Source organism: Orcinus orca, chromosome 4 (genome assembly GCF_937001465.1).
Source record: "Orcinus orca chromosome 4, mOrcOrc1.1, whole genome shotgun sequence".
NCBI lineage: Eukaryota > Metazoa > Chordata > Mammalia > Artiodactyla > Delphinidae > Orcinus > Orcinus orca.
This window is the reverse complement of record NC_064562.1, coordinates 80,016,269-80,032,012: the sequence shown is the minus strand read 5'-3', so window position 1 is coordinate 80,032,012 and position 15,744 is coordinate 80,016,269. Positions and strand designations below refer to the sequence as shown.

At 37.5% G+C, this 15,744-nt stretch overlaps 1 protein-coding gene and 1 long non-coding RNA gene across 22 annotated transcripts in view; one reads left to right on the top strand and one right to left on the bottom strand.

The window, feature by feature from the left end:
* Window positions 1–15,744, bottom strand: part of CLOCK (clock circadian regulator) — a 137,145-nt gene that overhangs the window by 38,923 nt on the left and 82,478 nt on the right. For 20 of the 21 annotated variants that reach the window (XR_007477024.1, XR_007477025.1, XM_049709151.1 and 17 more), the window contains 2 exons: window positions 10,230–10,319; window positions 3,334–3,454 (listed from right to left, as the gene is read on the bottom strand). Coding sequence is in view for 19 of the 21 variants with exons in the window: in XM_049709151.1 (XP_049565108.1) it covers window positions 3,334–3,454; window positions 10,230–10,319 (211 nt within the window). In the remaining 2 variants the exon portion in view is untranslated. The remainder of the gene's footprint in view (window positions 1–3,333; window positions 3,455–10,229; window positions 10,320–15,744) is intronic. The other variant, XM_033425404.2, reaches the window with a different exon arrangement.
* The window catches only part of LOC125964240 (uncharacterized), a 39,167-nt gene continuing 28,809 nt past the window's right edge, over window positions 5,387–15,744 (top strand). Inside the window, exon 1 of the long non-coding RNA XR_007477040.1 lies at window positions 5,387–5,727. This is a non-coding gene — a long non-coding RNA (uncharacterized LOC125964240). The remainder of the gene's footprint in view (window positions 5,728–15,744) is intronic.

The following is a 15,744-nucleotide window of genomic DNA, read 5'->3' as shown; positions in this document are numbered from 1 at the left end:
TCACACCTCTATAGAAACTCCTCTTCTAAAAATCACCCACGTCTGTATTAAGCTCAATGGTCTTTCCTCACTGTTTCTACCTCTTCTTAAAATTCACAAGTTTTCATTCCCATAGTATGAAACTTCCCTTCCTACCTTACTATTTCTATCTCTTCAGCTAATCAGTCTTCAAATTATGGGCATCACAAAAGTTCTTTTAACCACTGTGCCACCAGGGAAGCCCAAAAAGTCCTTTTGATTGTAATCTATTATCCTTTACAAACTTACCAGCATTGACAAACTTATTTACTCCTAAATCTCTCTCCCCAACTCTAACATTTTATATAAGACCAAGTCTCATATCACTATTTGATTTCAGAACATCTCTACCTGATTGTCCCATCAGTAACTGAAACTCAAAATATTTGAAAGTGAATTTATCCCCCTTTCTTCCTAAGCCAGCTGTCCTTCCCCTTCGTCCTATGTATGTATGCTTAACTCCTTAGTTAGAAATCATATCAATTTGGTCTCTTCTCGTCCTATCACCAGTTCCCAAACTAATCTGTCATAGGATGTGCTGTTCATTTCACCAAGGAAGCTCTCATGAGTCGTTTTTTCCAAATGAGCATCCAGTACCACCAACTTAGTACAGATGTCAATTACCCTGTATCCAGGTAACTGCAAAAATGGACTCTCCATGCCTCCACACTCTTCCCGCTCAGATTCACCCTTGCCTATTACTCTAAGACTAACATCACTTTCATTATTATTATTTCAGCACTCAAGGACTAATAACACCTCTCTTCACTCACAGCATCAAACACATACTCTTCTGTTATTATCATGAATGGGTTTATCATCAAACTCAACAGGTTCAAACTCTCACTACTCTCTTCCTAAAATCTTCCCCATGGATGATCCCTAGCTGTTTGGACACCTGTGCCTAACACCAAGTCCTACTGAGTTTATCCACTCAACAATTGAATGCGTGCTTTCCTCTCCATCCTTACTTCTACTGCTATCCTTTTAATCTCCATTCTGGTTATTTTTCAAAATTTTCCACCTGAGAGATTTCCTTTTCAGACCACAAAACCACCCAAATCCCCTTGCACTGGCTTCTCACTACATTAAAAAATAAAAACCAAACTGTTTAGGATGAAACATTAGGCCCTATTTCCTTCTCTAGACACAAATCACATCACCTGTACTACCTCACCTTCATTATGGCCCAAATGGCATATTTACAGAATCCTGAGTTTTCCAAGCAATTTACCCTCTGTTTTACATCTCGTTTACTCCTTTGACATGAAACATCCTTTTTTCATGTACAAAAACAGAAATAACTATTTTTGTATATCAGTTCTTTAAGCAGGAGGTCTGAAAGTCATTTAATTAAGGCTTTTCTCTATTAAAAAGTATTCTTGGGGGGGCTTCCCTGGTGGCGCAGTGGTTGAGAGTCTGCCTGCCGATGCAGGGGACACGGGTTCGTGCCCCGGTCCGGGAAGATCCCACATGCCGCGGAGCGGCTGGGCCCGTGAGCCATGGCCGCTGAGCCTGCGTGTCCAGAGCCTGTGCTCCGCAACGGGAGAGGCCACAACAGTGAGAGGCCCGCATACTGCCAAAAAAAAAAAAAAGTATTCTTGGGGACTTCCCTGGTGGTACAGTGGTTAAGAATCCACCTGCCAATGCAGGGGACACGGGTTTAAGCCCTGGTCTGGGAAGATCCCACATGCCTCGGAGCAACTAAGCCCATGCGCCACAACTACTGAGCCTCTGCTCTAGTGCCCACGAGCCACAACTACTGAGCCCACGTGCCACAACTACTGAGCCTCTGCTCTAGTGCCCACGAGCCACAACTACTGAGCCCACGTGCCACAACTACTGAGCCCGCGCGCCTAGAGCCCGTGTTCCGCAACGAGAGAAGCCACCACAATGAGAAGCCTGCACACTGCAACGAAGGGTAGCCCCCCGCTCACCACAACTAGAGGAAGCCCGTGAGCAGCAACAAAGACCCAACGCAGCCAAAAATAAATAAATAAATATATATATATATTTTTTAAAGTATTCTTGCCTGATCTTGGAAACGGAAGCCTAAGGTCTGTATTTCTGCCAAAGGCTTTCGTTCAGTTCTCCAGACAATGTTGCCCTTGTGAAGGTCTCTAAAGCAGACTCCTCTTTTGTCCACCTCTTGCCATGGCCCAGGGTTCCATCTTTCTAATTTTTCTCTCCTTACTCTATTTATTTAACCTCAAGCAACGTCATTCAATCCGACTTCAAATACCGTTTACAGGCCTATAACTGGCCTCTACGTCATTATACCCAACCCAAATCTTTCTCCTGGGTGAAAGACTAGTCTCTTGGTCAATGTCATAGGAACTTGATTTTTAAACAATTATAAATAGGCTTCAAATCGATTCTCCTGGTCTCCAGTTTTTCTTCTTCTCAACTCCTTCTGACAGGCTATCTTATCAAAGATGTATGTTCACACATACTTACACGTGTGTGTGTGTGTGTGTGTGTGTGTCTGTGTCTGTATGCGTATCTCAATTCTTGAACGGTTAGTGTTCTGCAGAATTTGAAGATTTAAAATATAAAGAACCTTTAAAATGATTCACATCAGTATTACTGGAAAAGTCAAAACTTAAAAATCATGGAAAAAGTAGCTAAAGAAGACATCTAATCACTAATGGCCAAATGTAGTGCTGTAATGATTTCAGATTTTACACAGGATAATTTATGCAAGAAAATGAGGTATTCTGGTCAAATTAATTTGTCCAGTGAATCTAGGAGAAAAGTCAGATTATACCATGGTATTTTACACTTATTAAAGGCAGGGACTACTTTTCCCTATTCTTGGCACTTTTATGGTATAGCACACAAATGTCTGGCACACTAGACATATCCAATAAATTACTGTTTAATTCTGTTTAATTAATAAAGCAATTTCCTTTATTAAATCATTTTTTTAAATATAGAAGTCTTGCCCCATAGTTTCAGTGTTCAATTGGTTAGTGATGGTGAAAATGAGCTGTTTCATTTTCTCTCATTAAACACAGTAAGATTTTATATAAAAATTAAAAAGAATATACTGCAAGTTCCATTTTTGTGTAAAATACAGTTTTATGGCATACTATAACAAAAAGATGAGATTTCAATGTATTCTGGAAGAGTTCAGACTTCTAATATGGTCATAATTCCATCATATGTTAGTATTTAAAAAGGATCTAACAGGGTATTTGTAATGATGCCATGTGTTAATTTGGTTAAACATACCTGGGTTTGTCACAAAATTACAAAAGTAAAGGATAACACAACCAAATCTGCTTAACTTTTTGCTTAAGAACTACTACTTACATTTTAAATATTCAGGGGTTAATGAATCACTTTCCAGCAGATGCGTAGAGAGTATTTTATAAACTTCTGAATGTTCCCCCTCTGGGATAAAATTAAATATACTTTGATCCACAAGATCTGACTGAAAAAGAAATTTTTAAAAGTTAAATAATTATAGTGATTCAAGAGACATTTATTTTTAAAGTACATAATCACTCTTAATACATCAGATGAGCACATGGTTAATGTTTAATTATCTGTGAAAACTGACAAATGTCATGTTACAGAGCACAACTCAAAAAACAAGACTGAGAAGGTGAAAGAGGTTAACATGACCTCATTGCCTCTGAGACTAGTGTCATCAGATTCATGATCAATATGACCTTTGAAAGTCTGATAAGTTATTTGCAAAGGTGAGTTTCAAATTTGAACATGTAAAATATAACAGGACAAAGAAAGTTGATTAGAAGAATCTTAGGCTACCAGATGTAGCCTTACCATACATCCCAAACTCTGGTAAGTTATGGTGGTGTACACTACAATAAAGGACCACAGGAGTGGCCACAGGCTACATGAAGAGGAGACTTGACTTTAAGTGTCATTTCAGTTGTCCAATGTGTCCTTTCTTTTTTATTTCATCTTTTCCAGCCATCTATCCTGTATCCCATTGTCAAAAAGCCATGCTTTAAGATAACCACCCTCTTCCCCCAAAAAAGGCAAGTTATGTGCTGAGCATTATAATCCTTGCTAAAATACGGCTTTAATCAACAAGCAACAGGTGGCCTACAATGTGCCATGGCTGTGGAATCAAAAGTGAATAGGACAGTGCCCGTCCGTAAGAACCATCGACAACAAAACTTTAGTGACTTCACATTTCCTGCCAAATCCCATGCAGTCTACCTGGCTTCTCTACATTTTCAAACTGCCCTGTGGAATCCTGGGGTTACTGAAGTGGTATCTCCAAGACTATGGAGGTAGGCATGGAGGGCAAGGGAAGTGAAAAGGAGTTGTGAAAGCGGGCTAAGGGTTCCACTAAGAAATTTCACTTTTATTTTGTATTTCAAACATTGTAAAGATTGTTAAAAACAAAACAAACTTCAAACAGTAACAAAAAACAGCTACTGGGGATGGTAAGAGGTGGGAAAAGGGGTGTTTACCACTCTTGTACAAGCCATACATTTACACTCTTCCTTCTGTATCTTCTCTAGCCTTCAAGGTCCACCTCATGAAGTGGAGTACCTTTCCCCTCTCTCACTACATGTTTGTACCCTTCCATCTTGCAAAGACCAGTTCAAATTATTTCCTTCAATAATATGTCCCTTAACTGCATAATCCACAGTAAAAATAATAAAGTTCCTTTAGTAATTACTACTCATATCCTTCATTTCCCATCAAAAATATTTAATTATATTTTAATCTCTATGTCCTACCGCTCTGTGGGTGAATTAAAGGGCCCTATCTCTTACACCTTTATCTCCTATCCTTCAAATCAAGATACAATAACACTGAGCTTTGCACATATCGGTTATTAGTGCAGTAAATTATTTTGCATTAAGGAGTTACTTGATAAGCCTTAAGGGGTAACCACACCAAAAATATATCTGCATTTTAACAAGGAATTTTTCTGAATGTCTGAAAAGTCTCTAGAACAGAAGGAATAAACAAAAAATTAAGGCATGAACAACAAAAAAGGCTAGAAAATTGCCTTTTATTCATAAAGTATTAAAATATAGGCATTGACATTAATATAAAAAATAGTCTTGACAGAAAAATAAGATACCTATTTGTAGAACCAAAACTCATTTTGGAGATGATTAGTTTCCTACAATTATTTACTTTTACTGACAGTTCTTCCACTATTTCAGTAAATTATGATCTAACCTTTGTCACCCTTGCTTTTTTATCTATAAATCTACAGGCTGTCTCATATGCATAGAGAAAATACATGATTATCTAGTATACAGAGTGGTGTGATCACAAGCACTACTTCTCCACCATTCTGCGTCCCCAGACACTCGATAAACTGAAGTATCAGACTTAGTTGGCAACTAACTGATGTGTGATTTTCCATTAACCATTACACTTCCAATCTCTAAATGAAGGTGATCATACTTGATGTTGCCATACCATCCACTCAGTTCCCAAGCACAATTCAAAGGAAAGAGAAGGAAGTGACAGCTATCTGGATCCTTCTGTGTCCCTCAATTATTTTCATGAAGAAGAAATGTAAATCCTGCTGATTGCCATATGATATAAATCAATAGGCTGTTTTCTTTACATTAGGTCAATGCAACCGTTCAGTGGAAATTATTAACTCTCATCAATTATCTTTTCCTCAGTGAGAAAACTGACAAATACCTGCTATAGAGAGTAGCTGCTCAAAAGGGACTGAAAGCTCCTCCAAAGAAATGTCAGGTATATGTTGGATATAACATATTTTTAAACAACTATGCTCCTTATGTACAGGTGTAAGGAACAGAGATTCTGGCGCTATCAAGTAAGCTTTATTTGCTTATTTCAAATATTGGTTTTCTTATTAAAAGTATTTACTCACCAATAATCATATAACTATTGAAAAAAATTCCAAATAGTTATTTCTGCATACTGCATTTACACCAAAGATGGTACTGACTTTCTTAGCACATTCTTGTGTTTATAATTCAAAATTACCAAGTTAAGAAGAGTAGAAAATGAAATGCTCATACAGTATCTTAATAGTGGCACTTTTAGTCCTGGACTCTGTTAGGCTGTAACATGGTGAATCTTCCTTCCTATATTACATGGTAACAAATTTAATATACTCTCTTCTCAGGAACACATTTAAGCAAGTATGAGGAAAACAATCTTAAACTGTAAAATTTTACAAATTTTAAGCTCCTGGTAAAGAGACCCAACTTTACGTCTTGGCACTTCCACTAAATTGTACAATTAAGTCCAATTTCTCTGGGTTTCATGTATGCTTCTAACAAACATAAAGGGGCTGGGCTAAGGATGTCTAAAATCCCTTCTGGCATGGAGGTGGTTATGACCCCATAATTCTGTTGTAGAAAGCCACACCAGGAAAAAAAAAAATTCATAAATTTCCTTTCCTGATTATTAGCCACAAATAGGTTAAAATGTATCTAAATTAATTTCATAAGTATGACATGACAAAGTTAAAAAATTTTTTGCAGGACCTATAGAATCAGTCTTGCAATTTTACAGTCAAATTTAAATTTAAAAATGTTGTTACACTGACCATTGATTAAGATGGCAAATTTTAATTTCTCAACAGAACTGAATTATAAACACTAAAGTCTATATTTAGAGATTTGCTAATGTTTCTCCCCCTCTGGGCAAGAGCCAAAATTCTGTTTTAGACAAAAAGGTATGCATGTTCAAATACAAAGAAAGGCACACCATTGTTTTAAACCTTTTGTTTAGCATCTGTTACAGTTTAATTATTAATGGCAAGCCAAAACAGAAAATCACATACTTTTTTCCTTACTGTGTTTGATCCTAAACAAGTATTACTTCATTTCCTCAAAACACACTTGTGTTTTTGTTTTCAAACCTTCAAATAACATACAACATTGTCACTGATGTGAAGGAAAGTATCCACCGTAACTGGAGAGCGGTAAAAAAAAAAACACAAAAACTGTTTTAATAAAGGCTACTATTAACTCCGCATGGAATGAAATGGGTCTGCTGGATCAGCAGAGACCTCCTCTGCCCAAACGTTCACCTGCTACATGCTTTGGCTGACAAGACAATCAAAAAGATCCAGAAGATGTTACTCACAGAGGAAACTGGGTAGGGGACATATGGGAACTCTCTGTACTATCTTCTTGATTTTTCTATAAATCTACAAATAGTTCTAAAATTAAAAGTTTAAAAAAAAAATCCAGGAGGGAATGGTGACAAGGTTTCTCACTGAGGGGAGAATGTTAATGATCAAACACTTGGATCCCAACTAGATCTGTGGTAGACATGTTGTTATTTCAAAATGCAATTAAATATTCCCTCACTAAAGATCCAACACCAGTATGCCATTAGGAAGGAGTTTTTAAAACATCTACATCAAATAATCTACTCACTTTCTTATACTCAATCAATAATTCGTAAGTGCCTCTCTGAGAAATTAGCCAGCACACGTGGATACAGAGATGAAGTCCCTGCACTTAGGAAGCTTACATCTACCATTATTATCAAAATAAACAGAAAATTACAATTCACTGTAAGTGTCACGGTGGCAGTACGTATAAGGTAACGTGAGAACACAGAGAAAAGGAATCTAATTCTCAATGAAGTCCAGGGAAAGTGCCCAAGAAGCAGGCTTTTAAAAAGTCTGACCACATTGCAAATTATACCCTGACTATGACTAAATTAAAGATTATATAGTTTCTATAAATACATAACCGAAAGAAAATCCAATAAAAATGTCTGTGGTTTAAAAGCATATAATTATACATTTATTCAAGTTACTTAACTTTATTTTTTTAAATTATAGTTGATTTATAGTATTATTAGTTTCAGATGCACAATATAGTGATTCAGTTTTTTTTATAGATTACACTCCAAAGTTACTACAAGTTTTTACAAGGTTATTACAAAAGTTATTTATACTTTAAAGTTATTACAAAATAATGGCTATATTTCCCTGTGCTGTACAATATATTCTTGTTGCTTATCTATTTTATACGTAGTAGGGGTAATCCCATACCCTTATCTCATCCCTCCCCCCATCTTTCTCACCACGGGTAACCACCAGTTTGTTTTCTTTATCTGTGAGCCTGCTTCTGTTTTGTTATATACATTCTTTCGTTTTATTTATTAGAACCCACTATTCAATCTTATCTTAGTCATATCTTAATCCTATCGAGGATTTCTTTCCCTGGCTTTTTTCACTACGTAAATATATTTTTTAATATTAATTAATTAATTAATTTATGGCTGTGTTGGGTCTTCGTTTCTGTGCAAGGGCTTTCTCTAGTTGTGGCAAGCGGGGGCCACTCTTCATCGCGGTGTGCGGGCCTCTCACTATCGCGGCCTCTCTTGTTGCGGAGCACAGGCTCCAGACGCGCAGGCTCAGTAATTGTGGCTCACGGGCCCAGTTGCTCCGCGGCATGTGGGATCTTTCCAGAAAAGGGCGCGAACCCGTGTCCCCTGCATCGGCAGGCAGATTCTCAACCACTGCGCCACCAGGGAAGCCCCGTAAATATTTTTTTAAAAAGAGTCCTCCAGAAAATTCTGTCCTTTTCTCTGCCCATAGTAGTTTACTTACATGTTGCTATAATCTCACTGTTTATTCCCAAACAATTTTTAGATGTTGGGCTAATCACCTATTGTTTGAGCTTACTTGTAAAGAAAGCCCCTAGAGAAGCAGTAAAGCCAAGTCATTTTCTGTGTGACCCAAAGAAATTAGCAAATTACTTACTGCCTGGCTTTCAGAAACAAAGTACCCTTTTAGAATCTGGCCTTTTAAGTATAGAGTCCATTCTCTTTACAAAGTACAAAGTAGCAGAGTAATCAGAGGGAAGGAGATACTGCTTTTCAACATCTCTTGAAAGAGATTCTTATAGAACAGTTGACTCTGCACTGTTATACATTTTCGAGAGATGGGCATTTTAAGAGTAATTTATAAGTAACTTCAAAATATTTACACCACAAGCCCCACTGTAAGCAGATAAGTTAGGGGGCCCCTGGAGAAAGAGAACCAGGAATAGCTTTCTTGACATAAGAGAAGCCATTTTGTAATCTAAGCCTGGCCACAATGCTTGCCCTGATCTCAGTATTTAATGATCTGAAGGGAACAAAGGAATGCAGGGAGAGAGAAAAGGCAGGCAAACAATAGTGCAGGGATAAAGCAGAGTCCTAGTTCCTTCTCAAAGGATATACATAATAATACATCTGAGCTCTGTAGGAACAAAGGCCCCCCACCCCAAGTGGAGGATATAATGATGATGCTGACCTTTTCTGACTTCAGCCAAGTAAAGCTGGGACTCTGTCAACCTTTGCCTCACTTCTATGCTGAATTCTCCTCTGCTAAAGCCCCTTCCTGAATATGCATGTGCCCTTAGCTTAAAACTTCCCCAATTTTGCTGTCTGGGGAGACACTACTTTGTGAAGGATCCCCCCCCCCCACCACCACCACGTGTTCTCCTTACTTGCTGCGAGTTATGATAAATCCTTCCTTCTCCCAGTCTTTGGCTTGGTTGGGTCTATTGGCTTGGCACCCACCAAGAGGCGAACCCAGTTTCTGGGTAACACCATCTTAGATAAGAACATTACATATTCAATAAAAACTTCAAATTCGTAAGAACTGTCAATTGTAGCAGAGCACCTAGCATAGTACCTGGCAGAGCAGATGTTCAATAAATATATGTTAAGCAAAACAGCAAATACATAATTCAGGTATTCACCATTCTAATCAAAATGATAATTCTTCTCGAATTATCTACTCTTTTGATTATTAATAACAAATTGAATATGGCCATTAAAATATTATCAACTTAAGCCACAGAGCACAAAAGTTCTTATCTATTATTTTCAGTATGTTCTTATAAGTCATTCTTTTGAGAAAATTATTATTTAGCTGCAACAAATATCTCAGTAGAAATTTAGTTATTCTCAAGATAATTTCAGTGATTAAGCAACATCTTCACCACACTGATTAAAAAGTTAATACTGAAAACTCAGCATGATAATAAAGAGGGCAAGAAGAATAGAGGTTAGGTGAAGTGGTAGCTGAATATTTAGTCACTATAGATTAATGACTGACCTGAGAAAACACAGACATACTAAAACAAGAGACTATTTAGAGGTCGCATCCCCGCTCCAACCGCTGTTCAGCACTGCTCTGAGGGGTCCACTGCTTAGTGCTTTAGAACGTTTAGAACAGGCATTAAATAAGAAGATCACAGGATTTTTATACTTACTGGTAAATGTTCAAGTAATGAAGTTACACTCTCAGACACATATATTATGCTTCCATCTGTCATGATTGCTAAAAAAAAACCATCAAGAGCCTGAAATTAAACATAATGGTCAGTTAAATGAAAAGAAAAAAGTATTTCACAGGACAGAAATAAAAATCTAAGATAAATGACAAAGGACTTAACTGTGGAAATTTCCAGAGCACTGTCAAAATGCTAGCTTTTCCCCTTTACAATACCTTAGTATCTATCTTTGTGCATTTTAAAATGCTTCTGGAAAAAAAAAAATCACTCTATGGCCATTATTGGATGATTGGTTTCTAAAAGGTAGAAACAATGTTCTACCTTTATCATGTTATTATACAACAATGGCCTTATTTGAAGATGTTAATATCTCCGAAGCACATAGGCCACCAATAATATGTCTTTGGCACACAAAAGAACACATTACCACCTTCGGATATATTAACAGACAGATATTATGTACAGACTGAAGCACAGGGAGATACATGGGGAATAAAGTGAAAGGGAGTAAGCTGAAAAAGTAGGCTGAGGTCAGATCATGATAGGCCTTGAATACCAGGGCAAGACATATGGACTTTTTTCAAGAGTGGTCTGGAAGCAGTGTGTAAAATGGATTTAGAGGAAAAAGTGAATTAAGAGGAAAATCTCAGTGGCCTTCAGAATAGTTGGGGAAGTTGAGAATCCAAATGAAATTAGCAGCAGTAAGAATAGAGAAGGACGGACTTAGGCAAGCATTAAGAAATGTGATGTTAGAGTTCAGGAGAGAAGTCAGCATAGGGGAACAATACTTAATAATAAAGCAATCCTGGGACTTCCCTGGTGGTGCAGTGGTTAAGAATCCGCCTGCCGATGCAGGGCACATGGGTTCGAGCCCTGGTCCGGGAAGATCCCACATGCTGCGGAGCAACTAAGCCCGTGCGCTACTGCTGAGCCTGTGCTCTAGAGCCCGCAAGCCACAACTACTGAGCCCACATGCCACAACTACTGAAGCCTGTGTGCCTAGAGCTCATGCTCTGCAACAAGAGAAGCCACCGCAATGAGAAGCACGCGTACCTCAGTGAAGAGTAGTCCCCACTAGCCACAACTAGAGAAAGCCCGTGCACAGCAACGAAGACCCAACCCGACTCAGCCAAAAATTTTTAAAAATAAATTTATAAAATAGTAATAATAATAATAAAGCAATCCTGTATTCACATATCACAAAGTTTTTCATTTGAGAATCCTAGGCACCAAAGTTGCAGCTGAAGAAATGAGATCTGCAAAAGAGAGGAGAATGCCAAAGACAAATCCTTGGGGAATAATCTATTTATGGGAATGAGAAGGAGCAAAAGCACCAGAGAAAATGACAAAGACAGAATACACTGTTGTCAATGAAGTCAATGGAAGAAAGAATGACAAAGTGAATGAGGAGGAAGAGGGATGGTTCAGGATAACATAGAATCAAATAAAACAAGGAATGAGAAAATGAGGACCGAATTTTGGTGACTTTTAAGAGTAATTTCCATAGGAAGGTGAGTCACACTACAATGAGTTTCGAGATGGGTGGATGATCAGAAGTCTATTATAAACCACTCTTTCTTCCCTTCTAAAGTTCATGAAAGGACACATTTTGAGGGGACAAAGTATCAAGGGAAGTCATTTTTTTAAAAAGTAACTGAAATATATTTGCAGGCTGAAGGGAAAGAAGATGCAATAGAAAAGATGTTGAAGATATACAGCAGAAAAGATACACCGTGAGAGGAGTTCCTCTTCTCCTATCAAAATAGTTATCACAGGGCTTCCCTGGTGGCACAGTGGTTGGGAGTCCGCCTGCCGATGCAGGGGACACGGGTTCGTGCCCTGGTCCGGGGGGATCCCACATGCCATGGAGCGGCTGGGCCTGTGAGCCATGGCCACTGGGCCTGTGCGTCCGGAGCCTGTGCTCCGCAGCGGGAGAGGCCACAGCAGTGAGAGACCCGCCTACCGCAAAATAAATAAATAAATAAATAAATAGTTATCACACTAAATTTGAATTTCTTGTTTTAGGGTGCTCTCAAAAGATACAATCTCTAGTGAGAATTATGTATAACTCCTCCAATACTGTATCTGCAGCACCTAGCATATGTGTGGCCCGTGGCAACTAAAAAATAACCTGTATGTAATTTATGGATCTGAGAGTTAGAGTAACCTCCCTCCAAGTAACTGCTGAGGTACGTGTTGGAAGTAGGGAAAAAGGCATCCCCCACCTCCTCTTCTATTGAGGGAGACGTTTGGATATCAGAAAGTACTTATTTTGAGTAGATGCCTGTTTTCTAGAATGGCTCAAACTCATTCTTGGCTAATGTAAGGGGAGGGGGTGAAAATCTTATACTTTAAGCAAATTCATGAAATTTTTACAAAAACTCCTTGGTACAATAATGCTGGTATTATTTCCTAAGGAAAAGGGTCAAAATGATGTTAAGAAGGACATGCTTTTCTCATGTGAAGCTAGATTGTGTCATCTTTGAAAGCAAATTACTATTTTCTATGATGATCTCTATTTGCTAGGAATTAGGATGCAACTCTCTTCTGTGAAGAGAATCAACTAAAATCAGAACTCTTAATGACTTGATTCCACTCCCAGAACCAGAGCCTGCCCCTTCCTCTTTCAAAGCAGGCAAAGATTCAGCAGAGAAAAGCCTCCACCAGCATCTCACCAAGTCTTAATTAACACAAGAAGGGATCCAGGGCTCAAACTTCTTTTGAGTGGAGGAATCTAATTTCCCAAGAAGGTAAGCAGGTACACCAAAAACTGAAGGGGCCTTGGGGAGGAAGACTCAAGAGATGTGGAAGGAAGATCAAGACACAGAAGGACATCCTCATACCAAGACTGAAGACCTTGAAGGTTATCCCTTGCCCACGTTGTATGATAGGAGGGAAAGGGCTCATTAGTTAAAACTCACCTTCCTATTTGACATCTACTTTACCCACAACAAAAGGCCTGTGTAAACCTTCGCTGTTTCCTTAGTGGGTGTTTAATATGGGAAGACTGGATGGAAGTTCTAGGGAAGGGGACAGAACCACCTTGTGATGAGGCAGGCAGGGCACTGGCCCTTCCCTTGTAGATTACTGGAGAGAGCTGTCAGCTGCCAAGGAGAAAGAACTCCTTACAAGGAGATGACTTCACACAGGGATGACTCTGCATAGAGGTCTGGTCAGGGTAAACTGCCCTGATTTCCTTGGCTACTCTCAACACCCCCAGCAAGGGTAGCAAGGAATATTCCTTAAGCAACAGAGACAAGAGGAAGAGGGACGGGTGGCAACGGAAGAATGGAGAAAGACAGCCAACACATAAGGTATAAGTGAATTTTAAGATCTTAGTCTGAGTTCTTGAATTAATTAGCAATCTGACCAGACAGGGTGCAGCCTCTCCAGGCCTCATCCGTAAAATGAAGAGGTTGAGCTGAATGACCCCAACTCCTCTACTAGCAGCTCTAACATTCTACGATATAGCCTACATCCGAAATTCTGCTGAAACGGGTATCCAGACTGCCTAACTGTAATCTTATCAACATGACCAGCAAACAGTAACACAACTAGGTTAGTTGGACTCAGGTTACAGTACACACATTTATACATATCCTTCAATCTTGGCAATATGAACTTAAAATGCATATTTACTTAGTAGTTGTAAATATTCACTAAAAATCAAAAATATGCTTGACATATTGAAAATAAATAAATGTAGTATCTTTCAGGAATGTAATTTTAAAAGCAGTGAGGATAATCATGAGACAACTAATTTATATTTTCAAAATTAACATGTTTAAATTTTCTCTGTTGCATATTATATATAATGTTACAATCTCTGGACTCTTTTATTTTTAACACTTATCTACATATGCACTACATGTGTCTTGGCAATTAATTTAAAAAATCTGTTCATTGTAAAGACAAATTTGAGGACAATGCTTTCCGTTTAGCTTATTAGTGAATAGGTAATTTACCTTGCTAAGATTCTTAAGTGTGGATATTACATCAATTTATGAATTTATAAAAAATTTTTCATACCAATAAAGCAGGGTACATAAATAGCTTATGATTAACACAGAAGATCTTATTAAATGATTACACTGAGAAATAATCAAAGAAAAAATTAAAGAGGAATTAAATGAGTTGATTTCTTCTTGTGGTTACAGACATTAGCTTGTGTGTACCCTTTCATAAATGTATTACTTCTATCTAAAGAGATAATTTCGGACAATGGCAAACTACCTTTAAGAGGAGAAAAAATTTAACAAAATTGGAACTATTATTTGGTTTGTAACTTAAGTGTCCACTAACTTAAAGAGTTGACTGCTGGTTACTAAGCTAAAAGTCCTGTGCCACGGCTAGCCTTCACTGAAAACAAGTCTCATGAGTGGCAGTGGGCACAAGGGCTGGGGCCACCGGGACCAGAGGCTAGTCTTCCTGCAGTGAGTCCTAGCTAAGCTAATTACTGTTTTATTTTGAGCAAATTTCATAATCCCTTTGTTCCTCAATTTCCTCATCTGAAAGTTAGAAAGGGATACTAATAGTTTATCTTCAGAAGAGTATTGTGAGGATTCACTGAGGTAATATGTGAAAAGTGCTCCGTTATTTTTCAGATTTTAAGCACAACTTTAAATATATATACAATGTATTTATACTCCAACAAATTTTCATATGGTAACATTTCTGCTGAATAAAGACTTAATTAATCCAGCAATTAACTGTTCCACCTAAAGTATAAATAGAAAAATAGTTCATTAATTTGCAAAATAATGTTGCTTTAGGCTTTGGTCAATATACAAAGACACTTGAGACATGGCTATCACATATACATACACCACATTACATACACCACACAGAAAAATGCTTAAGTTCTAAAATAACAGACCCAAACAAACAGAATGAGAAATGTAAATTATTTAACAACCTCTATATATTCCTACCTCAACTGCTTTCCTCTACTTCTTCCATGTCTACCTTCTGCATATGTATTTTTCTTGTCCTTAACTGTTACCACCAAAGTATACCACCTTTGTTTATTTTAAGTTTTCATGGAAATCTGATACTGAACTCTGTACTTTGTGTGCATAGATGATACCTTATTAATGTAAATAGGAAATGATTAAAAAGTAAAAAAGTAAAATAGATAGGTATGAGTGACTCAAAATTTTTGTGGATTTTATAATTGATTGTATGAGTTATTAAGTTTTGCAATTCTAAGCAAATATGGCCTGAATTGTTTTCAAAAATAATTTTGTCGCAAAAGAACATCTACTTATTTCGTTTTAGAAGTTTCTATTTGAATTGAGAAAAGTTGCCTTTCAATGTATATTTCATTATTTCAATATTTTCAAACTACTTCATTTATTACCATTTTATGTTGTGTTTAGGCGGATTTTAATTTGTTAAAAAAAATCTTACTGTCTAGTAGAATACATTTCATAATAATATTTAGTATGTGATGAATAATATATTTTATTTTTCATTTGAATGTTACTGTGGTCCA